The 26,379-nt window shown below is 41.0% G+C and overlaps 2 protein-coding genes across 2 annotated transcripts in view; one reads left to right on the forward strand and one right to left on the reverse strand.

The window, feature by feature from the left end:
* Positions 1–26,379, reverse strand: part of TBCD (tubulin folding cofactor D) — a 122,504-nt gene that overhangs the window by 89,153 nt on the left and 6,972 nt on the right. The window contains exons 7-14 of the mRNA XM_058038844.1: positions 26,073–26,128; positions 23,826–23,958; positions 16,288–16,333; positions 13,513–13,645; positions 12,169–12,314; positions 11,193–11,253; positions 10,590–10,664; positions 7,320–7,414 (exon numbers count right to left, since the gene is read on the reverse strand). Of these exons, the coding sequence (XP_057894827.1) occupies positions 7,320–7,414; positions 10,590–10,664; positions 11,193–11,253; positions 12,169–12,314; positions 13,513–13,645; positions 16,288–16,333; positions 23,826–23,958; positions 26,073–26,128 (745 nt within the window). The remainder of the gene's footprint in view (positions 1–7,319; positions 7,415–10,589; positions 10,665–11,192; positions 11,254–12,168; positions 12,315–13,512; positions 13,646–16,287; positions 16,334–23,825; positions 23,959–26,072; positions 26,129–26,379) is intronic.
* On the forward strand, positions 1,612–4,138 carry ZNF750 (zinc finger protein 750). The gene is made up of 2 exons (XM_058038845.1): positions 1,612–3,035; positions 3,436–4,138. The coding sequence occupies exons 1-2, from the start codon at positions 1,612–1,614 to the stop codon at positions 4,136–4,138; spliced, it is 2,127 nt and encodes a 708-aa protein (XP_057894828.1).

Genomic DNA, 26,379 nt, shown 5'->3' on the forward strand with positions numbered 1-26,379 from the left:
TAACTATTTGAACAAAATTAATACTTCTATAACATCAGAAACAACATTTAATACAATTTGCTAGAATTACTATACCTGATGAGCCAAGCAGCAATTCTGTAGGTTTCCCTTCAGTTTTCATCATGAGTTGCCTGTCATTTTCTGTTAAATAATCCCTGATTTAAGAAATGCTAAACATCTCTACTTGAACTAAAATCTCACAGCACATAATTACCAGCAATTCTTTTCATAAACTTAGTATTTTAATACTACTAATTTAAACTTCTATGTAAAAAGCTTTTTTTTTAAAAAAAAATGGAGCTATCTCGTCACTCTTCCAATTAGTATTCCTGTAGTTTCGGGTAACACAATAGATACAGTACGTGGTTTTGCAACAGTCATCATTTTGATAATGATGCTTGTAGTTCATGATGAAATCATCAGTTTTTAGATCTCTGCCATAACACATCCTATAAAATCATGAGAACTTGACTGCGAGAGTTTCTCACGCCTTCAGAATCAGTGAACATAATGGAACAAGCCGGTACAAGCCCTCCCGACTTATCTAAGCAGCGAATCACCGGGCTGGATAAAGTATCCACAACCTTCCTTTTTCCAAAGAAAGGCAGATAGATCCTTCCCCTAGAAATCAATTACTGTCTGACACTTTTCCCCCCGAGTTAACACACTGGGGTGCCCGTGTTAACCATGTGCAATCTGTGAGCAGCAGGAGGATGGGAGGGGTGTTTGTCAGGCAGAGGATTCCATTAGTCAGACACTGCAGCGCTCATTTCTCTTAATTGAATTAGGAAGAGGAAGAAAATCGGTGTGGTTTTATCCTTCGAGAGATTGGGCACTTTTGAGGTACCCATTGAGACTGGGCTGTTGGGAAACGCCACAGCAGTGAAGAGAGGGGTTGGTCAGTCTCAGAAAGAGCCCAGTCAGCCGCCCAAGAGCGACCCATGCACCCCACCCTTGTGTCACCAGAGCAGGAAATTCCCTCCTCGCTCTCCCGGACCGGCCCGACAGGCTCGCCCCACATCCAGCCCCTGCTGGGACCTGCCTCTTCCCATCCCACCCACTCCACTCCTCTCTCAACAGCTCCACCTGGATTTCTACTTTCATCTTCTCAATGAACGTTCCTCCAGCTTTCAAAGAGAACTCCCCTCAGCCAGCAGCACAGGCAGGTGACAAGTGCTGCTGCTGGAAATGAGGCCACTTGTGTGACTGTGTCTGGGTGCGGCAGGATGCCAAAGGTCAATGCCCATCCAAATCCAGCCTGACATCCAGCTTTTTTATTGTTTTAAAAAAACCCAAATAACACAACATATGCAGTATGAGGGGGAACACTCTTAAGACAAGGCACTACATTCTGTTTAGTTCCAATGTTCCACTAAAGCTCATTTTAAACTTTGTGTTTCAGTTCCTGCACTACCAGTGGTGAAAGCCTTGTTTTCCGGCGCCCTCTTCCCTGAGACACCACAGGAGCTGGCTGCTTCTCCTCACCTGGGAAGAAGGATTCTAGAAACCTGAAAAACCGGAAACATCACGAGGCTACAACTGAGGGAAGCCAACCACAAGAAAGTTTTTATAAAGAACCATTACATTTAATTGTTTAAAGCAGAAAAAAGAATGAGTCTCCTCAAAGAACGTAAACCCAAGAAGCCTCATTACATCCCAAGACCACCGGGAAAGCCGTTCAAGTACAAGTGCTTCCAGTGCCCCTTCACTTGCAATGAGAAATCCCATCTCTTTAACCACATGAAGTATGGCCTCTGCAAGAACTCCATCACTTTGGTGTCAGAGCAGGATCGTGTCATCAAGTGTCCGAAGGGCAGTTCCCTGGAGCCCAAACAGATCAACCAGCTGGAATCTACTGTCAAACCAACTTCTTCTAAATCTGTCACAAACGGACTGTCAAGCCTCGATTCAAAGCCTCAATATCCTTTTACAAAAGAAGACGCCAAGGAAAACGTTGAGTTACAAAACCAAGCAACAAATGCTGCAATTCAAGGACAGAAACCTGCAATCCCGAAGGAATTAAGCCCTGGCAGCTCTGCAGCAGAAGGTGCCATCAGCGTGCAGCCCCTGATGGAGGGCATGGTCAGGCCCTCAGCCTTTGTTCCCGTTGGAGAACACCGAGACAGCAAAGGCCCAGAAATCACTGAGGCATCTGAAATCCTCTCCCTCTCTAACAAAAGTTCTCCTTTTCACACCAAGTCTGCGTTTCATGCACCAGCTCACCCGTGGAAGGCAGGTTCTTTCCTCCCAGAATTTCCACACAAAGTTGCTCCCACAAAAGGCTTTGGTTCCATTTCACCTTACATGCAACCAATGATTCCTGAGTACTCACCCCATTTCTATGAGCATCGGCTCGCTATCTACACACCTTACCTGCTCCCAGGTAGCTCAGAGTGTGAAAGCTCTGCTCTCTCTGTCTATGGAACACAAGATCAAAGACATTTTCTTCCCCACCCTGGGCCACTTCCAAAACCCCTAAATCCATCAGCATATGAACACTATCGATTGTTCCAACAGTACCACTCCACTCCACCAATACCATATGGATTTTGTAGGCCAACAGATCCTCCATTTTACAGATTTTCACATGTAGCTGGTATTAACAGGGATCAAAACTCTCATCTGATGGAAGAAACCACCTTGCTGTACCCAGCCTCCTTAAGCCCTTCCCAACAATACCCTCTAAGCTCACATAAAAAACAAGCAGATTATGAAAAGGAAATGACATTATTGCATGCCAAAGGTAACGCTAAGGATGACCAAAATGAAAGAGAGAATGCCAAAATGAGCCCTCTTGCAGGAAGTGCAGCAACAGGCTCCCCTGGCAGACCCAGCCCCACCAACTTCACCCAGACAAGCCACACGTGTGAGGGTTTGTTTGACCTCTCCAACAAGTCATCATCCACATCCCTGGGCAAGTATGACCAATCAGAAGAAAACTTCACAGCCTTCAGACCTGTGAGAAAAAGCACGGACCAAGCACCTTCCCTTCAAGGAGTGCAGGCACAGCAGGACAGAGGGGATTCACCTAACAGGTAAAATAACACTTTGCAAATCCTTGTCAGGTTTACACAAAGACAGATGGGCACATGTCATGCAATGCTTGTTTATATTTAGATTTACAGCAGTGAGTTAATCTGTTCTGTACTAACTGTGCAAAGCACACAGGTGCTACAGTGAGCAGACTGTTCATTCTCCTTAAATGTACCACCAATTTCCACTGTGTTTTTGTACTTCCAATGTACTTGAGTACTTCAGAGAATTATTTCCATTACAATGATGGTGAAAGGGATTTGGGGATTTAAAGGAGAAACAACAGAATTTTTGGATTTCTAGCCTAGAAGTGTGTATTTTTTCCTCTTCCTGCCCACTTCCTCAGCCCCAGTTTAAAAGAGCAATTGATAGTGAATTCTCTTTTCTCCTTGTTTCTTCCAGCATAAATGTCACTGATGAAGACTCACACACACAGACCGATGGCCAGAACAACGCGGGCTCCCTGTCCAACACGGAGGAAGACACAGGGATAGGGCCCCTCAATCTTTCAAAAAAGCCTGACACAAGCACAGGACCTACTCATGAGCACATGTACAAAACCCCATCCAAAACTGACAGGCAGAGCTTCCTGGAAATGCAGGACATGCCCCTGAACCTCTCAGTGAAGGATTCCTGTAACACATCCAGCCTGAAAACATCCTTCCACAGCCCATCCCACGACAACACCACCGCTCCGAACACCGAGAAGGAGAGCTCCGGAGCGGAGCCCTGCGTCCCCAAGCCCCCCAGCAGCAGTGCCTGTGACAAACCCTTGGCAGCCCAGCGTGGTGAGGCTGCAGACTTGGGGCTCATGGAGAGCTGTGATGAGCAGAAGCAGACAGCAGCCGTGGCCCTGTGCCAGCTGGCTGCCTACAGCCCCGGCGCCGCACGGCTGGACGGCGACGGGCACGGCGCGCAGGACGGGCACGGCGCGCCCGCAGAACCCGCGGCCGATGCTCAGGATGCTCAGTGCAACCCAAAGGGGAAAGGACAAAAAAGGACAAACCAAAAAGAGTCCACAAAATCCCAGCAAGGTGCTAAGAGGGTCAGGCCCAATGACTGCAGCAGAGTCTTCACTTTAAGGAAGAGAACAAGAGTGTCCTAATTCTCCTCCTTCCAGTGAGGTTCTGGTTACCAGCATCATCGTGAAATTTCTACAAACCCTCATTCCTTGGGCTTGGCCCATGACAAGATACATTCAATCTCTCTATTGTAAATAATGTTCATAATTTTATATTAATATTTTTAAGTAATTGAACTTTGCCTTGTACAAGCTCAGGTTTTGATGAGTGAATTTTTGCATTCGTTACTAAAGCCAAAGTAAATTAGATGAATCTTCAAGGGGTTTTTGCAATTGTATGATGTAAAATAACTTTTACAACTTCTTTTCTTAAAAGACATTTAAGCTCTAGAAACAATATTGCTCAATAACATACTGTCATAGTCTTTTTCCAGCCTTAACTTCATCTAGTAGGGGAGGTTTTGGGTCTTTTTTTTTTTCCTTTGAAAACCTTTTTATGTCACTGTGCAGTAGTTTAAACAAGCTTAAGATTAAAACTGGCTTTTTAGAATATACTGTAAAAACTGCTCTGTGTATGGATGCACTTTGCCATTCTGCCCTAAGAGAGAACAACAGCCCAAATTTAGTTACTCAGAGGCAGAGGCCACTTGAAATAAACTGCCCCAAATCCTGTGTAAGCAACCTCTTCTCACACTGACTGAGACCAAGCTGCAAATCAAACCAAAGAAAGCCTGCACAGGTTTAATAACTGCAGTTTATGTACAACCTTAAGTAAATGGCTGTGAAAACAACACTGAAAATATGAAGAACTAAGCAATCCAGGTGCCTGCTTTGCTGAGGTTAGACAGACACTGGGCAGCCTTCAAACTCCAGGCCTAAAATGTTATTTATATAATTTATTTCATCTGAGGCAAACTCTCCTGGTGAAGGTCTTGTTTCAGTGCATGTGTTATCACTCACTATCAGTTTCTGTGTCCTCTACATACAGCCATAAAACTATTTCCTCCTTCTATATCTGTGTATATAAACTGGCAGTTTTTCAAATAAATCTTGTGATCTGTACTTACAATATATGGAAAGTCATTAATGAACACAAATACATCTACTACACTATCTGTACTGAATAAGAGCTAGCAAGAAGCTGCTAGTTAAATTTTCAATTGGCAAGCAGAATTTTGGGATCAAATCAATTCCAAACAAAAGAAGCTTTCTTCAGTGATGGAAACTCACTATGCAGGTTAATTCATCCATACTTTTAATTCCAAATAATCAAGCTCAGAATTCCCTCTGTCTTAAAGCTCTGTCCAGCTTGTCCAAACTGCTGCAAAAGTTCAACTAAAATAAGGCTGTGTAAATTTGCAGAGTGTAAGGAGAACAAACCCAGAACAAGCATTATTCCCATAAAACCACGAGTATACATTTCTCATTGATCATTACTCAGGTTAGAGGCATCCTCACCTGCCTGAACATCACTAATAGGTGTAAACCTACTCAAGGAAGTGGAGTTGCATTGAACATAATGCAGAATTCCCAGATTTTTTTTAACTCATGTTTTGTGCTGTGCTGCTTTGAGCCAACAACTCAGAGCATTGTGACAAGTTTAGTAATTAAATAGTAAATGACAGAACTTCAGTTCCTGAGGTAAGGAACAAAAAGAGATACACTGATCTTTAATTTAATCTTTCATAGAGAAAAGCTTACCTCACATTATCAAAAGGCAAAAATATCAATGTGAGTTTGAAAAAAGGGAATGCAGTAAAAGAAGAAGCCAAATCAACTGAAATGCCCACAGCAGGGCATAAGTCAGTGTGAGGTACAGAGCTGTACATCAGCAAGTGCTTTCCAGTCCAAGATTAAAGCTTCAACCTTAGGGTCAGATGCTGCTAAATCCCTCATTTCCAAACATGAAATTACAGAGTCATGTGGCACCACTGCCACCCTTCACACTACTTTAAGCTATGTGCCTCACTCACCTCTGAGAGCAGAAAGCTTCAGATACCATTATCCACAATTTGAAAAAAATATCTCATGTATCTCTTTACTTGGTAATTTGAATTTCTTTAAAGTGAATGGAAAAAAACTATTTGGTGTTTCTTCCATACAATTCAAGGATTTATTCTTCCCCATTTCCATACAAATATTATTTATAAAAGCCAGCTCCAGTGCTGATCTGATCTGTCTTCTTCAAATTAAATAAAAATCTGTCATGAGGTTATCCAGATTCCCTGACAGAGGTGAACAGTTCTGGTTTTGTCAGAACTGAAGTAGAGATTTACCTCTGGAGGATTTCCCTTTCATGATTCCTCAGCTAGAAGGTTTTTAACTGTTTCACTTTCATCATGGAAGGGCAAAAGTAATGAAAAAAGGGAAACCAACTGAAGGCTCACTGCACAAACTTTCTCACATGCACCACATGCTAGAATGGACATGAACGCCTTCCAGGAAGACAGAGTAATAAACTGAATTAAATGTCACATTTTACAGCACATCTTCAAACTAGAAAAGATTTAGCATCCTGACTTACTTTGAAATACTTTTTAAATTTAGTGTTCAATTCTCTGTTCAACACAGAAGCACCAGATGGGACCCAAAGAACCATCTAGAACAAGTCACTGCTCTAAAAGCACCCAAGGGTGGATGTCAGCTGCTACACTGTGCTTTTGCCATTCCCACTGTGTATGGCATTGACCAAAATTACATTAATATCTCTGTTATTCAATGTATGTTGATAACTACAGAACACACAAAGAAACAATTCCTCTGCCCTGTTCTTTTTCTTTCCATCCTGCTGTTTCAAAAACCCATTTAAAACATAAACAGTTCATGTATAAATTGCATGAAACTGGCCTTTGAAATTTAACCATAAACAAACTGCAGAAGCTACTGGCTTTAAAGTGCAAGTTAGTCATCAATTATTTAATATATTCTGCTTAAATAATGACACTGACACAATATGGAGACATGCAGAATTGTTTTATACAAGTGTACAAAGAAACATGGGAGGGAAGAAGAAAGAAGAAAACCCCAAGAAATTAATTCCATTTTGGAAAGAAATATTTATTAAGTATAAAAAAAGGCACACCCAAGCCAATGCTTTAGACAGAAGTACTTAAATATCCCCATGGGCAAATGTTTTACTGTAGAACTCAGCGGTTCAGTCATCACCCAGCACTCACACACCAGCAAATCCCAGCCTATTGCCACACATTTGGTGCCTAATAATATAAATTATTTCATGCACTTACAGTCAGCAGGTCCAACTCACCATCAGGGATTCGGGAAGGGAGCAGCAATCCTCTCCTGCCCAGCTCAGCCAGGGCCAGGCACCCCCCGTGCCACGCGTTGTCTGTTTCCTGGAAACTAAAGTCAGGACAAGTTTTGTTAAAACTGGCCCTTCTCTCAGGATTTCATCTCTTACAGTGAATTCCTAACATTTTAAAAGATCCCTAATCCAAACCAGCATGTTCTTGTTGTGTTATTGATGCCACTGGACTTGTAAAATAGAAGTTGAACATGTTTTCCTTCCTGTTTATGTTGCATAAACAGTGCTATAAATATGATTAAATAAGCAAAAAGCTCATTTATGACTATAAATGTAACTCAGTACAGAAGATTCAATACCTGGAACTCATAGAAAAAAGCAAAGCAACTTCCCAGTACATGGGCAAAAGATGTACAGAACATACCCAAAATAACTAATGAGTTTTGTGCCAAATGCAGCCCTTAACTTGCAAAGGAGGTTCAAATGGCAATTCCCAGCAAACCCATTACAAGAGTTTATGAAGTAAGCAAATAGTGTTTTTTATCCACCTTTAGAAAACATAAACCAGAGAAACTTGCAGTGAACACAGCAAAAAACCCCAAATGGTAAATAATTTTTAGTGGGCTGCACTGTTAATGGAGATAGTTAATATTCTCGAGATTATGGAGTGAAAAGAGGAAAGGTGGCATGCTGCAGGATTAAATCTGAACAGAGTTCATTCAGTATTACACTAGGAATAGGAATCTGAGAAGAAAACCCCAAATGGTAAATAATTTTTAGTGGGCTGGCAGATAATGGAGTGAAAAGAGGAAAGGTGGCATGCTGAAGGATTAAATCAGAATTCATTCTGTATTACACTAGGAGTAGGAATCTAAGAAAACACTGGACAGCCAGGGTAGGGCATATCCAAGCTTCATTTCTCCCAACACCATCTCTGAATTGCAGCTCTGAGAGCAGGTGCTCAGCAAAGAAAAGCAGGACCCCCATCCCCTTCTTGCCCCCCTGGCTTTGGCAATCAGCAGCACAGAGACAGCTCAACCAGAGGCTGGAGCCAGATTCATTATTTAATAACCTCTGAAGGGACTGTCTTCCATTAATTTGGATAATCCCTTTTTGAACTCCCTTTACACTTTTGGCTCCCATAACATCCCGTGGCAATGACTTCCACTGGTTAATTACAATTGTGTGGAAATGCACTTCCTGCTGCTTCCCTGCTCTGGCACCAGGGAGAGTGAATGGTAAACAGCCTCTCCTCTCCCTCCTTCTGGCCTGTTTACAGTGGAGATCAGCAAATCCCAGCCTTCCACTTCTCCTTCCCACCTGTAAAAAACCCCATCAGTTAAAGCACTTCTCAGTGATTTAGTTTGATCTCTTCCTTTCCTCATCATTTCCAACATTTCTCTTGTTTTCCCTGCCAGCTGCTGAGTGCTCCCCTGACACTCTGACACATCAGTGGCTTCCAGGGCTTTGACAGTGAGCAGCATTTTGCCCCGAGTACATCAGTTTGCATGCATTAGACATTATATTTTACATGACATTTACTGTCATAGTGCTTCACCTGGGCTTCTGTAACACTTTCCTTCCTGCCACTTTAAGCTCTCACTATATTAAATCAACTTGAAGTATCAGCTGGTTTCCTCAGCCCCTCATTCCCCTTTTTTCCAGGATTCTTTATGTGTATGCTGAACAACACAAGGCTCATACCTCAGTGGAACTGTGCTGACAATCTCACTACACTGTGAAAAATCACTCGTTTCTTCCCTGACTCTTGTCTTTTGATATGTCTACATAGAACAAATCCTTTCTTCTCATCCCAAGAGGTACCACAGAGTGCCTCTGATGAGCAGCTGCTTTATTCCTGTTTTGGTCACTCAATATTTAGTGCAAAGACTCCAACAGAGGCTCTCTCTGTCCTTGCCTACGTTTGTTCCCAGGTGTTTCTGAAGAAAGCAGGTCACTCAATTACTAGTTGAATTACTCATCCCTATGACTTGAAAAACAAGGAAAGAAAACACAGCGAGCACAGGTCTTTGAAGCTCCAGGGATAATTGAGATCAGCAGCACCTCTTAAATTAATCACAGTAACACAGTGAGGGATCATCTCAGTGGATACTTTCCTTGCAAGTCTTTCAGACTTTATACCTTCTTTTTTTTATATGTGTTATCCTTTGAGCTGGCATCCTTTGTTTGTACTCACAACCAATGTGAAAATACTTTTTAAAACTAGGGACATGTGAGTGACAAACTGCTCATGACCAGCATTTCTTGCCAATAAAGAAACTCTTTTTGTTATTTTTGGTTTTTTTATGGTTTGCCCTAAACCACTCATTTAGATTTCAGGTACTCAATGCAGCTGTGATGAGCAATTTGGTATTAAACAAAAGCACATGATACTTGTTGAATTTTTTGTTTAATGACTTTACATCTACAGGAATGTAAAGCCATGACATCCAACACTAAAGTGGACCAAAAGAGCATCCCACAGCTCTGGGTGCCCCAACCAGAGTTTCCACTGGCCCCAAATCCTCTCTGACACAGCCAAGAGCAGATCCCTTAGCCAGAGTGTAAAACCAGGACATTCACTCTGCAAACCCTTCCAAACTCTGGCAGATCATGGAGAAGCTTGCAGACAAGCAGCACGTTTTTTGTTCAGGTAGATATTCTCAGTATCCACAAGGTCCTATGGCAAGAAGTTCTTACAGTTTAACTGTAAAAACTGAATAACATCATCTGTTTTTATTCCAAACCTGCCACCTGATGCTTGAGTTTGCTTGCAGTAACACAAATCCTAGAGGGCAACCACATCCACACCACTCCCAAGTGCATAAATCTCTATTTATACCCCTTTTATTCCTCACTCTCGCTACAAGTTTCAGCCTCCCCTCACACAGAGATTGTTTCTCACCTCTGGTGAACCTCAGAACATCATTTCCAGTTCTACTGGGTTTCTGAGGATGGACACTAAACTCAAGCCATGAGCTTGAGCACACCAGGAATCTCTAAAGTAGCAAGTTCATGAGCATTTTTTAAATTTTTCCTAATATTAACTTCACTCCCTGCTCATTACCTTAGTATGGGGTCATGAGGATGGATCAGAAATAATTTCTTTATTGAATACCCTTAGCCCATCTGCGCCTTCAAAGATTTTGAAATCTAAGAGAAGGACAGCAAGAAAATTTACAGATTTTTAGACCTTTCTTCCTAACTGTTGTCCCCCTGTTCCACAAGTAGACATGCTTCAGATGTGTGTAGAGTGTGAAATAAGATTTTTACCTAAAACAGTCCAACAGAGACCCAATCACATCATCTGCTAATTCTTTCGGAAGTCTTCCAGTGATTCTACCAATTCTACAGAAGAAAAAAAAAAAAGAAAGAAAGATACAATGGATCATTAGTACTACAGTTGACTGGTAAATTTTAAGAAAAAAATTAGTTACTGGAATCTTCCTGACTTCAAGATGCCACCCCACTGCCCTACGACTGATACCCTTAAACAACAATCTCCAACTTAAAAAAAATCTACACAGTAGTGGATCTCCCACAGAAACACATTTTAAAAGAGAAAAAAAGCATTTTGAAGAAATGTTTCTTTGCACCCTTCAAATCTTGTCTTAGCCAGAACATCTATTTCCAAACCCACCTGAAATTCCCTAAAAACTGACCTGAGTTTTCACCAGCAATAGAGACAGAAGTGTCAGTGCACCCACCCACCACAGGCTGTGCTAAAGCCATTTGCAGCAATAGCAAATATTGGCAATGCACCCAAATTATCAGTCATGGATTACACTACATTTCTATATAACAAGACAGAAATATATTCTTTACATGTTATAGATTGTTTATATGCATTGTTTACAATCACCATAACAAACTCACCCTTTGGCTGCAGACCACCTGACAATGGTGTCTTTGTCTTTCAGGCCAACCAACAATTGTTCTGCAAAAAATTTTATTTAAAAAAAACCAGATTATTCTTATTTAACAACAGAAAAATTCTTAAGATGTTCAAATTTCCTTTGCCTCATTGTATAAAAATCTTTGTATTGTATCAAGATTTATTCTATTTTCACATAAGTATGACTTGAAATTCAAAGCCAAGAAATATGTCAAAATGGTTAATGGAAAAAGATTGAAATTTTAAGTGCTGTAAAAGATTCAAAATTAAGGCCATGGTGCTTTTTGCAGAGGTTAATTAGATTATTATATAAAAGCCTATATAGATTATTATATAAAAGCCTTCTGATGCAATTTTTGCCTATTTATTTACAGAATATCTACCAGCCAGATTGCAGAGGACATGCAGTACAACTGTATATTAACAAACAAATGCAGTTCCTTTGATACTGCTACAGTCTAAAAATTAAACCATAATTTTTCAGCTTTCATGTGACACACTTTGTTGTGTATTTCATTATAAATTTTAATTCATTCATAAAAGGCTCAGGGCATCTCTTTTATATAACTGGATAAAATTGGTTAAATATATTTCAGTGTGTTTATACCTCAACTGCACAACAAATACTCCAGTATCGAGTTTCTGATTGAGATGCTGAAATCCAACCCATTTGACAAAATATCACCTATTTCAATCAGCTGCACAGGCTGAAGTTTTAGAGTCTTTCCAGCTGTTCACACCAGTACAAATACCCACATTACTTTCTTAGGCCCAAGCAAATAGTTTTCCAATGTGTTTAATTTGCAGCATGTGAGAAATGGATTTGTAGAGAATTTTTAAAGTTTAATAGAAGTTTATACAGTATGTATTTGTATATAAATTTAAATTTTTAATTTAAAAGAAAAGGGCATAATGCAACAGCAGCATTGTAACAACTTCTCTCCAGCTTTTACACACCTACAACATTTTCAATCTCTGCTGGAATGTCATATTCCTCATCATCATCATCAGCTTCAGCAGCAACAACTTCTCTTTTCTGGTTCTGCACAGCAGCACCCTGAGCCTGCAGGTTGGCAGCCAGGGAGCGACAGCCACGCTGGTACCTGCAGAGCAAACACAGCTTCAGTTATTTCTGATTTAATACCCACACTGCCACAAAGTCTGTCTGCCACCTCCCTACACCTCCCAGGGCGAGCAAACACAGCCCCAGTGATTCCTGATTTAGCATCCAGCTGCAGCAGGGACACACTGCCACAGTCTGTCTGCCACCTCCTGCACCCTCCCAAGTCCCAGCTCTCCAGGGCTGCTTTAAAGGAAAGGGAGAAATATCCCATTCTCCTTGCTCCTGACCCACTTGTCTGTTTTCCAAGGTGAGAAGAGCCAGACTATTCAAATAGTTCCTTTTCATTATCCCTCCCTTTCCTGTTTCACTATAACCTATTTTCCACTGCTAACAACAAAGAGAGACAAAATTCCCAGGCCCCAAAAGTCTCTCCAAAACCGAAAAAAAAATTAAAAAATTAATAAAATCATCTTATTAACAATTGCTTTTTAAATCTCAAAGCCAGCTTAGTACTTTCTGACCAAGCTGTACTCGAATATTTAGCCCGTGGTGTAGATGCATTCTTACAAAAGATAGACTTTACATGCTAAACTGACTTTTGCCATGGGGCAAGGTACATTCTCCACCTAAAAAGAATTTTCTATGCCTAAGGATGTTCTCAAAAGCCAGTAAAATAAATACAATAAAAATAGTCACCAAGGGAGCCTGCAATTTTAAAATATCAGTGCGAGAAATCTAAAAAAGAGTTTGCCCTCTGGCACTAGGTAAAACCAGACACCAAAACCTGACTAATATGCAAAACCAGAGCAGGATTGCAAACCACTTTTCCCCTGTGAACTTTCTATCGAATCAGGGTAGGACCAGGTAATGGAAAAAGTTATGTTCACTCTTACAAAATTGTACTAAATCAGCTTCAGGAACAAAGGTCTTCCCATATTTAGTGAGTTATGCATTATATAGGAACAGGCTTCTGCTTGTGCAACGTGCAAAGTCAGATCTGGCCTGTCCCAGCACTCACTTAGGTACCAAAATTGAAAAAAAATACAGGAAACTAAATACAGTGAAAGAATCCTCCTTTTTCCAAATAATGCAAATGAAGAATAATGTTCATTCCCACAGGGATTTCTTTTTCTTTAAGGAAAGTTTAAGAGGGGCAAATGTATGGATTTATGTATTTGTAGTGGGTTTTATTTAAGGATTTTCTTTTTTTTTTTTTAACTTTTCAGCTTTAAACTGACCTCCACTTTGCTACCTTTGGTTTCACAAATGTCAGCCCAAGCCTCTGGACCAGTTTCATGCCCAGCTTGCGCAGAACCATCTGATTGCTTTCTGACAGCTTGCAGCTATCCAGACACTCCAGAACAGTAGCAGCTGTAAAAGAAAACAAACACACCAGAAAAACAGCTTTTAAAAACACATTGGTATGAACATCTGAAAGCTTTGAATGTTTTTTAGGAGATTTATATTTTCAAAGGCACTACTGAAATACAAATGCCCCGTTACTACTTTGTGGGAGATGACATTGGTCAAACAGCTGCAAAATCCTTCACTGCCCAAACAGGGAGATGGCTTTAAGGATTGGTTTTGATTATGAAAATTAAAATCTACATTCTCTGAGTGTTTATGTCTCTGTTTCTTGGAAACAACAAAACAAAGAGTCTTTCAGGGTCTAAGAATTTTCAGTGATCTAACAGAACCAAAAGCTAGAAAATGTAATTCTTTTACTCAGAAAATCTCCTGCACACTGAAGAAGCTTTCCCTTTCCTCATTTAGTACTTTCAGGCAGCACCGAATCCTGACACTGAAATTTTTATGATGATGGATGTCCAGAAACATTTACACATGAGAAACACTGTGGATGTGTAAACAATCAGCCACAAAACCTCTCATTTGGGCACATCAAAGGTAACGAAGTTATTTGTCCAGCAAGTAAAAAAAAACACAGAGAAAGGAGAATCTTGGGTTAATGAGGATAAAGTTCCAGGATTCAAAATTTTCACAAGGAAGCTATGGCTGTTACAAATAAAAAAGCCCTTTTGCAGTGTCATTAGGGTGAAAAGAATTCTTCAGAAGCTGACCATTAGCTAATAGAGACTAATGACTCAGGCTTGAAAGAGCCACTGGGCTTCCAACTGCCCTGCTCAGATGGAACCACAGCAGCCAAATCCTCTGCAACCTCCTTCCCCAGCCTCCTATCAGGGCTTCCAAAACACAAAGACATCAAAGAAAATGCAATTATTTCAAAGTCTGAGACACTGTAAGACATGACTTACAAATGTGCTCAAGTCTTTAAAAAGAGTGGTGATGCATCTTGATGTACTGAAATTACAAATGAAACAATCCATGCAGACAACAAGCCAGTGATGATTATTATTACTTCAATACCTTCCAGCAACCTGGATTTTTTGCAGTTATAAAAGCCCAACTGACTGATAGCTTAGGAGGAAGAGGCTGCAGAAACATCATCATTCACAGACAGAAAATAAATAAGGAATATATAAATAAAGGCCTCTTCCAAGTCCTGCCAGCTCTTGAATCACTAAAATATCTACAGACCCATGTAAATTACTGCAGGGCTAGTGTTTGTTTTTAATTCAACTTCTTTGTCACAAGTGACTTCAAACAGGATCTTGCTTTAACATTTGCCTATTTTTTTTTCTATTTCATCCTCAGATCTGTTATAATTAAAAATCTTAGATATTTTTTGTCTCTCACATTTTCTTATCCTGAACAGTTCCCATCTAAATATCTGCTTCTCAGCTGTGACCATTCTGGATTTTCTAGGGTAAATTCACTCATTGATATGCCCCTGATTTTCCTCTTATTACCAGACTCATAACTTACTCTTCTTTCTATGCCATGAGCCAAAGTTTCTGATTTTACCAGCAGGGCTAATGCTGTGAGCTCAATATGCTCCTTCCATACTGTGTTGTACTGTGGTATTTTCTAAATTCTGTCATTTTCTGTTGCACTCTAATTTTCCCAGCCTGTTTATTTTTCTGCTTCTCTGGCAGCCTTCCCCAGTGGATTCTGCTGTTCCTGTGCAATGGCATTCCCAGGATTTGCACCTGTGTCATTCCACTATCTTATCTCCATCATTACCCATCTCTCAGGCATTTTCTAAGGAAGTGTCTGCATCTCAGCCTTAGGAACTGGGAGAATGACACTTTCCAGCACCAGAACTAAAAAGCTTCATCTCTGGGCCAAAATAATTACATGAGTGAAATCACAAACACTCTACAGTGAGTTTATATCCCTGCAGGGCTCCTGTGAATGGCACAAACCCCACTTCTGGCACTTGGATAAGCTGCACAAAACTGACCAGCCTTTTGCAGTGTTTTGGAACTAGCCACCACCTTTCCCTGCCTCCCCTTATTGCTATCAATAAGGCCCAAGATCACACTGCAGTCAGTTCTGATCCTATTTCAACATTCATCCCAAGATAAACATAATTCCAAAATGCAACTACACTGTTCAGAAACTTCTATACTCTCTTTTTCTCTTCCTTTCTATCCCTAATTGCACCCAATATAATCTCTTTATACTAAAAAACTTCTCTTATTCCAAAATTATCCCAACATGACTCCAGCTGTGTCCTGTACACAACTGGTTCTTAAAACTTGGGTTTTTTTGAAATCCTATGTTTGCATTAAAACTTGAAGAGTCTCTGCAAAACTTCCAGCAGTAATATACAAAACCAGTCTATGCTTAACTGAATTTCAAACAAATATTTTCCACATCTAACAGTTCTGTGTTCTGTGTTCAGCTCCTGCATTACAGCAATGGCCAGTGTGATCACCTGCCAAAGCCTCTGATGTGCTGCCCCAACACAACATTCCCTGGTGGCATCTGCTCCTCCCTCACTGTCATTTCTGCTTTTGCTGCCCTCATTTTTCCTGCTTTATCCCTGTGGATTTTACTCATTACAGAACCACTTGTCACCAGGTTAATCTTCCTTTCCCTTTTCTACTGCAATGGCTTGAAAAACTGAACCCAGGCTATTACAAACTTACCATATGGTAAACAGTCTTCTCTCTTGCCATGTTTAAACAGCTGTGCCTACAATTAAAATGGGGAACACAAACATGAGAATACAGAGATTCTGCAACACAATATATCAAGCATTTAGCTCTAAAATGTTTTTAATGTTCTCACAATAATCTGTAGTATTTGCTGATTTAAACAGTGTAAAAGGAGGAGTCTCAGGGTGCAGTTCTTGGTAACTGCTCAGGAGACTGAGGTGGCCAAAAAACACTCAAGAGAAAAAAAGAACAACTAAAAATATTTTAAAAAATTAAAAAAAAAAAAAAAAAAACCAACGAGAATAAAAAATGAGGAAAGAAAAAGGCCACCAGTTCTGGGCTAGCTCAGGTCCCTGACCCATCAGGCTCAGTGCTGGGTCGCAGGAGCTCAGTGTGGTGCAAGCACTGCTTGTGAGAGACTAAACCACCTACAGACACCTGCAAATACACCTCACCTCCAGCAGGCCAAGTGCAATTCCTGTGCCCAGGGAACTTCATCTGCAGCTCAATATCCCAGAGAGATTAAACCCCAGCGCTGCAGCCAGACAAGGGACCATTAACACCTGACAGAACACGTTACACATTAAAAGCCTCCTCAGCTCCCCATGCAGCAAAAACCTGGCCAGGCACTTGTTTGTCCTTCACCAGAAGCAAAATCTTCCTCAATAAATATGCCTGGGAGTTAAACAAGAACAGACTTCCCCTGAAAAGAGGCACTTTCTCACACATACCAAACACACACACACACGCCTCCCGCGCTGCAGGCATGGCTGCGAGCAACACAGGCAAGAAAAACACCCTGGGGCCGTGTACCCAGCCCCTTGTGCTTTGTTACTAAATTGCATTTCAGGATCACAAATCAGCCCTACTACCAGCTATATATGGGAATTTCATATTATACATCAAAGTATTTGAGATGTTAATGCAGGCAAGTGTGAGGGCTCCCTTAAAAATGACTTTTACAAAGAAGCAATGCAATAGAATTACTTCAGGCCCAGCCAACAGAAATAAATATCACTTTAAATGTATAAATTGGCACAGCTTTTAGCAATATATGAAGTCAGTGTTAAAAAAATACAAAAATTTCTCACTGACATACAACAAAACTCTGCTTGTATTAAAAAGCCTAAAATATATGTCAGAGGATCTGCAAATCTTTGGTACAACAAATCTAGAGCTCCTCTAAAACTTTTCTTTGTTGAAACATGCAGAAACTCATTTCATCACTTTGTTCCTGTGTTCTGCTTTACAACCCCATCACTGGTTTCTCCACACACCTTGCTGTGGATGCTGGAGACAGGGCAGCATCCCTGCAGCCTCACAATTCCTTCCTTCAATCCTCACAATTCCTTCTCTGCAAACTCACAATTCCTTCCTTCAATCCTCACAATTCCTTCCATCCATCCTCACAATTCCTTCCATCCATCCTCACAATTCCTTCCATCCATCCTCACAATTCCCTCCCTGCATCCTCACAACTCCTTCTTCTGCCTAACTTAACAGCAAATATTTTTTAAGGCACATTCAGGCTTACTCCAAATTATTATTATTTTATTATTATTATTATTAAATTCGAGCATATTCAAACAAAGCACAATGTAATTCCTCAAGCACTGATAATGCAGAGAAACAGCTTTTGAACAGATCCTTGGGGATGCTCCTGGACACTTTTGGGTGTGTGCTCTCAGCACATTGCTGAGGAGCTGGGACAAAATCATCAAAATAACCCATTTCAGTCTGCATTCCCCAAATTCTGGCAGCTTTCCCCAAGCTTCTCCACATGTTCTTACACCCTTGAGTCCAAGTCTGACTTAAGTCCTGACCCCTCAGGAACAACACAACTGGAAGGGGCCACCTCTGAAAGGGATGGAAGGAATCAACCAACACACAAGCAAGAAATGAGAAAAAAATCAAATATTGCACAGTATTTTTTTTAAATGCTTTTCCTCACACACCTATGAATCAGTTTAGAACAGCAACCTTGGCAGATTCAATTTCATCATAATTTTTATTATTTTCTGAACAAAAAAGTGAAACACACATTGTGTCCCTACAGCAGTTTCACTAAAACTTAAATAACAACTATTTTCAGCACAGAGCATCTACTCCTACCATGGGGATTTATAATATACATTTGCTACTAAAATCATTGTGGCAACAGCTATAAATCAACTGAGATGTGCATTAAGATGTTTTATTTTATCAATATGAGTTTTTAGAGGTAAAAATTGCCCAAATGACACCACAGCTAATTAATCAATAATTATTAATTTAAATCAATAACTAAACTTTTTTTTTAATAGCCATAATATTTACTTTTGATCAATAAAATATGTTCCAAACGGTTTAGGAATAAACACAGCTGAAAATGCCAATTGTCTGAATGGGAAGAAAGTTCTTTCTGCACCCATTGAGGTGCACTGGGGGTCAGATACAACCTTGGAGCAGGCTCCTGGAGTTTCTACAATTTATGCATCAGGTATTTCTGTGTCAGAGAAGTTTAATAGCTATTTTAAAAATAAATTTTGCAGAGGTAAATTAGGAACAGCCAAACTGTGGAGAACTACTCTTCAGATATTCAACCCAGCAGGAAATTCAGTTTTGAGGTTTTTTTCTGAGTGTAGAGAAGACAAGAAGGGAAGTGTTCATTACTTATTTATGAGTCAAAGCATGCAAAAGCATCCCCAAGTTCAAAACTCTAAAACTTTTGAGTGTAATAGATGTATTTTTCTCAAAGGAAATAAAAGAATACTTTAACCAATGCTGGTTTTTGGGAAAGCAGAAAAAATATTTTCTTCTAGCACATGCTACAGTCAGGCATGTACAGCAAAGTTACTCCTCCAGAAAAATATTGTAAACCTGGAGCTTACAGGGATCATATTAATAAAGAAATGTTCACGATGATAAATGAAAATCATGAGAAAAAAAAGCAGCCAAAAGAGCAAATCAGCCTTACAGCACCCAGCTTAAACTTCCTGCCTTGAAGGAAGAAAAATATCCAAGGCACACCATTTCCAAAAATCTGATACAAACAAAGCAATTAATAAGCTTGGTTTGCCACCTGCACAGGCATTTTGGTGTCAGAGGGCTGAGCAAGAGGAGCCTGCGTGTCGGAGCATCCCTGCAGCCACAGCCACAGGCTCCTCTAAGGAGGACACAGAGCTCACAGCAACCTACCCAACCTGCTCAACTGTTGAAAAGTATGTGACTCCCTCTCTTATAAATAATTAAGCCACCTACAAATTAGAGAAAATCAGTGGTGTGCAAGCAATGACGACTGTCAAGTCTGGTTCTGCTTTAGAAACAGAGCAGGGCAAGGCAAACAAAGCCCAGTTTCTTAATAATCCCAGCAGAGACACCACACCTGCCAATTGTCTGCATAACCCACTTTGGGCTCGACCTGCAGGAGATCTATCAGTGGGGATCATCTCCAGGACTTGTTCCCCAAGCTACACAAATCACCACGAGGGGTGGCCTGGCTGCTGGGGACTGAGTGGATCTTCCTGCTGAGCAGGAGACACAAGTCTGGATCTACCCTCTGGTTGTAACCAAGAGGAGGGCTGGGAGGATAATTCCAGCCTGGCTGGGGAGAGCAGGAAATGATGCCTTGCACTGCTCTGGAGCACCCCCTGGTAGCCACACAAGAGCCCAGGAATGCCACCAGCCATCCCTGCCTGCAGGCCAGGAGCAGGGAGGGAGAATATGGTACAGAGCTGAAGTTCACTTGGAAGGAGGGAATATTTAATGCATTCTGTGTGCAGCTGAAGGTAAAATGGGTTAGTTAAAGGCCTTGCTCTTACTGTGCCTCCACACAAGCAGCATTCCTGCTGTGGGCTGCACGTGTTTGGGTGTTGAGCATCAACATGACACCAACACTGACAGACACCAACACAGTGATGGCAGCTTTCATGTGATCCCAGTTATTTATCAGCTGAACATCTGAAATGTTTACACTAACACATGGAGAGCTGGCAGAGTACCTCCTTTCCATCATGAGATTACCAAAACCCACGGACTTTAAATACTCAGAAGGTAAAAAAGCATTTAGCAGCTTGAGATAGTACTGTGCTCCAACAAGAAAAAGAAACAGCTTTATGGTAACAGAACTTCTGAACCTGGAATGAGCACAAAAGTTCTGGTGAGAAGAAAAAAACCCAGCAGTATCAGACAAGGCCACATTAGAAGAAATACTCTGTGACAGTCAGGAGAGAAAAGACATGAGCAGAAAGGAGTCAGTGCACTTAGTACCAGCACTGCTTTTCCTACACTTCTATCACCAAACCACTAAGCAACAACCCCCTTTTTTTAAAAAATAACGCCAATAGACAATTCTAATACAGCAAATTCTCTGAGAATGCCAAAAATACAGAGACTTGGGAAACATTCTATTTGGAAATATTCTATTTTTGTGCCTCTGGGTCTGAAAGAATGGAGTTAGAGAGTTCTTTCTTCCCTGGAGCCAAATTTACATAAGCATGTAGCTATTGCTAAATAACCTTTGCATTAGAGACAGCTCAGGGAAATGCCTCATTCTTAAGACTCTCGAGTTTCATCAGATCACTGTGTAGGGCGTTTTATTTTTTTTAATTATTACTCACACTTGTATACTGAATCACTTATAAAACAAATAAGGTTTAATAAGTTTCAATGCCCAAGGCTACCTCAACGTGATGACATCTCTGTCACGCAAGAACTGGGAGTGCTGCGCCCTGCAGCGATAACTAAAAAGCTGTTTGATATAATGGCAGGTTTAAAAGCAAACCTCCAGACCAAGAGAATTTAAAATGCAGATTCGTGAAACAAGCTAGAAGTTTCCTTCAAGTAAACAAATGTTGTAAAAAAGTAGCAATTGCTTAATAATCCAACATTTTCAGTCCTTCAAAAGCCAAAGGATAGGAGCAGGGAAGTGAATTAAATGCCATAGCGCAACAGAGGTTTCAACAAAGGAGGGCAGTTTGAAACACTGAAATTTGAAATGGTGTCACAGAGGTGCCTGCTGGTGCCCCCCATTGGGAAATGGTGAGTTACTGAGGACAGGTGGAAGCAGCAGAGAGCCACAGGCCCCAGTGCAATTACAATATGCAAGGCGGGGTGCGTGTTCCGACAGGAGCCGCGGAACGGCCGGACTCGTTCTGCACACAACGCTGGCTGAGATGAAACAGCAGCACACACCTGATCAGCCAGGCTCACGGCCACAGGGAGGCAGATCAAAGTCAGCCACGGCCAACTACTCACTGCGTCCCTGACTTGCAGTTTCACTTCATTGAAATGCAGGAGTTTCGTGTCTTTTCCGAGCAATTTTTCCGTGCCAGCTTCGCTCCGAGCCGCTCGGTAAATGCAGACCAGAAGTGGCACAAAATCCTAACCCAACCAAAACCCACCCTGCTCAGGGCAGCCTCACTCTGCTGTGATGTGGAGAGACTTTTTATCCCCACTCTGGTGGGTTACATCATTCCCAAAACCTGCACAATCCCAAAATCCCCCTTGCTGTACTGACCAGAACTGAAAAATGATCTTTTTTTCTCCCTGCTTGTTCAAAGATGGCCAAGCAGCTGCAGTTTGACTCTTAAAGTAACAAAGTGCTGGAGGAATCCAAGAGCAAAGAATTCTGAAGCTCATTGCCACAATTTTTAGTTGCCCCTCATGAGGATGTGCTCTGCTTTACACATTTAGTGATTACTTGTTATGTTAAAATATATTGTATTTATTTATAGAATAAATAGATTATATTATATACTGCATGAAGTATAGTATTATTTATGGAAGTATATATTATTTATAGAAGTATATATTATTTATAGAACAAATAGACTTATTTATAGAATAAATAGACTATATTATATACTGCAGGAAGTATGGAATTATTTCTAGAAGTATATATTATTTCTGGAAGTATATATTATTTCTAGAATAAATGGGCTTATTTATAGAATAAATAGACTATATTACATACTGCATGAAGTTAGAATCTTGCATGTTAAAGACAAGTGTTTGCTTATTTTGAACACTTATTTTCAGGTGATATTTTTGACAATATAATGTTGCTACAAGTGTGAGAGAAATTTCTTAATATTAAAATACTAAGAATAGATGTAATTATATATAAATATTATAGTTATAACATTTAACTCTTGAAATAAATATTTCCTGCTCTCCTTGAGCACCTACATGCATACACACACCATTCTGAAAACCTTTACACCCTAATGATCCCACTCATTGCAGTGACTTAAAGGAGAAATCAAAGACTAAATACAAGAAAAGGCTTTACAAATCTGACCATATCTACCAATTGGAACAGGAATTATGAGCTCTGGAGAAGAAAAAAAAAATCCCAGAAAAGCAAAGCAGCAGGCTCTGCTCCCAGGTCTATTGTATCACATTCTGGTTTCGATTCTACTTGTTGAGTATTCACCTGTTTCGCTTAGTGAGCACTAATGAACAGGTGGATGGAGCCAAAGCCAAACTCAAAGGAATTATGACAAAACACTAATGCATTATACATCCTGCAGGTCTCATCATGCCTGGGAATGGCAAACAGTCAGTCTCCCTTTCCAGATCTGACAATAAAATGATGAAACATCATTCTGTCTTTTGAAACGCTGCAATGCACACAAATAACGCTTCCTCCTGCTTAAGCAGCAGGTCCTCAGTTATTCTAAATATAGATCATTTCTTCTCCCTTCTGATTTGGAAGAGCTCGAGAGGAAAAAGGAACAACTAAAAAAAAAAACCCACACACCTTCTCCAGACCTTTGCTTTGATGTTTAGTACCACACTGCACACAAGTCCTCTTAGTGACTGGTTAAGAAGAGTAGCAAATTTATGCAAATTATCAAAACTTGTACAAACACCAGCAAATCCTCAAACCTGTGCAACTGCAAAGGGCTTGTGATCTGTCTTCACCTGCACTGCCTTGGTCAACAACCAAACCAAGAAGGAACAACAATCCCTCCCCCCACACAAACCCATTCTGCCCAAATATATTCGGACATCAAAACTGGCACAGAAGTGTCACCCCAGGATTACAAAACACAGCCCAGTACTTTTAAAGGTGTAAAACTTCAACAAAGCTTTCAAAAATAGCCCTTCTTAGGATGTACAAGAGGAGCAGTGCCCTGGAACAGCAGTTCAGGCACTGCAGATTTTTTCCCCATGCACAGTATATCAATTTTAAAACCCAAACTAAGAATTCAGCTCTTTTGAGTCACACACCATTATCAATTCACAAAGAAAGGGCATTACACAAAAAATTCATTCAGATTAGCAAACAAACTCAAACTTACTGAAATGACTGCTACTTTGAGAGTTATTTATGAGTAGCTGTACTGGCAATTTCACTTTCACTTGGGGATGACAAAAAAAGAAAATACACATGCATGGGCAGTTATATTGTCTAAACTGCTGCTGAGGAAATTCTCCTTTTTTCCTTACCAGGAACCCCTCTGTGCCTTTGCTGTCAAGGTCCTGTGGAGCAGTATAGGATGGCCATAAACTCAACAATCTTTTAAGGGAAAAGCAGTATTTACCAGGGCCTGGAGCATGCCATTGACAATGACAGTGCCCTCCATGGTCTGGGAGGAGGATTTGGATAACATGGAGAGCACCCAGTCCAGGAAATCTGCCATCCTGCTTTGCTTGACATCAGGGCGGACAATAAACCTGTCACAGAAAAAAAAAAAAAAAAAGAAAAACATTGCAGCCATTGACTTTATGACACCCAGTGAAAAATGATTTTTCTTCCTATCCAAACCAGTTGTAGTTCCTGGAAACAATTCTTCAATGCTTGTTTCCCCAAATCACTGAGGGTGGGAACACTCCAAACCATCCTGTGTTTAGCCCAGCAAGGCTCTGACCTGGAACTTTGTTTTCACTTCAAACCCAGCTAAAAGCTTGGGTTCTAGAAATTTCTTATCTTAATTATAAGGCAACACAATTTTCAAAGCTTTAAAAAAAATTATTTCCATTAGAATTAGCAAAAAGCTGAAACAAATAGGAGGATTCTGCACCTCTCTCACCAAAACCAGCCATTCTGCAAATGTGAAAATCAGTGGTCATTTTGCACTGTCTGTCAGAAGTCAGGCCCAAAACAAGAAACCAGCAGGGCTACATTTGGGGTTCCAGATATTTGTAAAGGTCAAGCATCTGTTATTTAACACACTAGATGGGTGAAGAGATGTGTTTTTAGCCATCTTAGAAAAGGGAAAAGATGATTTTCATGGCTAAACTATCATAAACATACTCTCAGCCCTCCCCTGAGCAGCCAAGCTGCAGTCAGGGCATCACTTCAGTGTCCTGGCACCCACAAACCAGGTCCTGCTGCAGCAGCAACTCAGACTACACTTGTTCTCAACTCACCCAGTGGAAACAAGGCACATGGGGAGTTGTGCTCACCCAGCACAACTCACAGAATTCCAAGATGTGCCCCAGAGCCAGGACCTGGATCCTTCCTACACCTACAGATAAGTGGGGAACCAGCCCCAAGAGCTCACTGAGGGAGTATTGAATAAAATAAATACAGAAAACACCTCAGCAGTGAGTTGCTGGGATGGAGAGGCTTCCCAGGCAGTGCCTGTGGTGCTCAGCAGCAGAACAATGAGGATTTGGGGGGAGCTGCAGGAGGGCTGGTTTGGGTGGAAGGATGAGGCTGCCTTCGGCCCAAGGGCACACGTGAGAGAAGTGACCTGTGAAGGGGCTGAGCTGGTTCCTGGACCCTTCCTCAGCCCCAAGGAGTTTAAATCTCTCTTTCCCAAAGGAGTGCCCTAACCTCCAGACTAAGACCAGGATAAGGATCAGCCTCATCTCCTCCTGCTGCAGCCACTCACTGAGCAGCAGAAAGGAGAATTCATGAAATACATTCCAGGTCCTTTGCCCTGTGAGGAGCAGCTCACTTTGGAAAACAGGAAGTTTTGAATCCTGATGTTTCTAAACTTCACTTGAAATTCATCAACTCCTTGGAGCACAAAGCAGGGCCCAGACACTCTCTTGCTCCCCAGGGACTCTCCCAGAGCCTGCTACAGAGTCAGACTCCTGTATCTTATCTGTCCATCTGTCCAGGACCGTTGTGCTCTGCCCACCCAAGTAACAGCCCAGCTCCAGGGAGGTGGCACACAAACCTCCTGTCAGAATGATTATGCTCAGAACTGGCTTTGGGGATGTGAGAACAGGGAAACGCCTTGCAGCCCCTTCTAATTTCTGGTGAAGTGTTTTAATCACCAGGCTGTTTTGAAAATGCTGTTTTTATGAAACTAAATAATTTTAAATCCACTATACAGCACCATTACAGCCTGGCACAGCTGGTACTGGAACCAGCCTAGTGTATTCTATCCCCACATTTGTGCTGAACATTCACTCCTAATTAAAATTAATCAGCGCCCTCTGCTGAGCACAGGCTGCAGTGCAGAGCTGGGGCTTTTACTGCTTTAAAAAGGAAAAAAAACCCAAATCAGTCACAACCTGAGCTGACTTCCACTAGAACATCCAGAAATGTGGACTGGAATAGATACTGAAACAAGAGACGTGTGTGTTCTATCCCTGCTTAATTTATTATTTTGTAATTTATTATTGTTGTTGTTGTTGTTATTGATCATCATTTATTATTTTGTAATTTTTTAAAATTTATTTATTCCCAACAAACACTGCTGCATCCGATTCAAGCAATATTAATATCCCACAGACAGCTGGCACCTTCCAGCCCTCCCAACCCTGCCATGTCAGATTAAGGAACAGCAGGAGGAGTGGGAGCCTTTCTGCCAAGATGCACAAAAGAGACTTACTTGGACACCAGCACAGCAGCTGCATCCCGAGCCTTGTCACTGACAACCAGGTAACACTGAGGGGAAAAGAAACCTGACTGTAAAAGAATTCATAACTGGAGATAGAAAACCAACTATGTAACAGCTCTGTACATAATACTGAATACTTACATGACAAATATTATGATGATCACACACATTATTACATTATTATGGTTACAAACTTAGCTTAAAGATAGTAGAAAGTTATTTTTTCCATTTAACAAACTGTATCTGAGGCAGAGTCTCCCTTTGTGTGCCTTTCAAAGCAGGTTTATTACTGAAGGTT

The sequence above is a fragment of the Melospiza georgiana genome, chromosome 21 (genome assembly GCF_028018845.1).
Source record: "Melospiza georgiana isolate bMelGeo1 chromosome 21, bMelGeo1.pri, whole genome shotgun sequence".
In the NCBI taxonomy this organism is placed as follows: domain Eukaryota; kingdom Metazoa; phylum Chordata; class Aves; order Passeriformes; family Passerellidae; genus Melospiza; species Melospiza georgiana.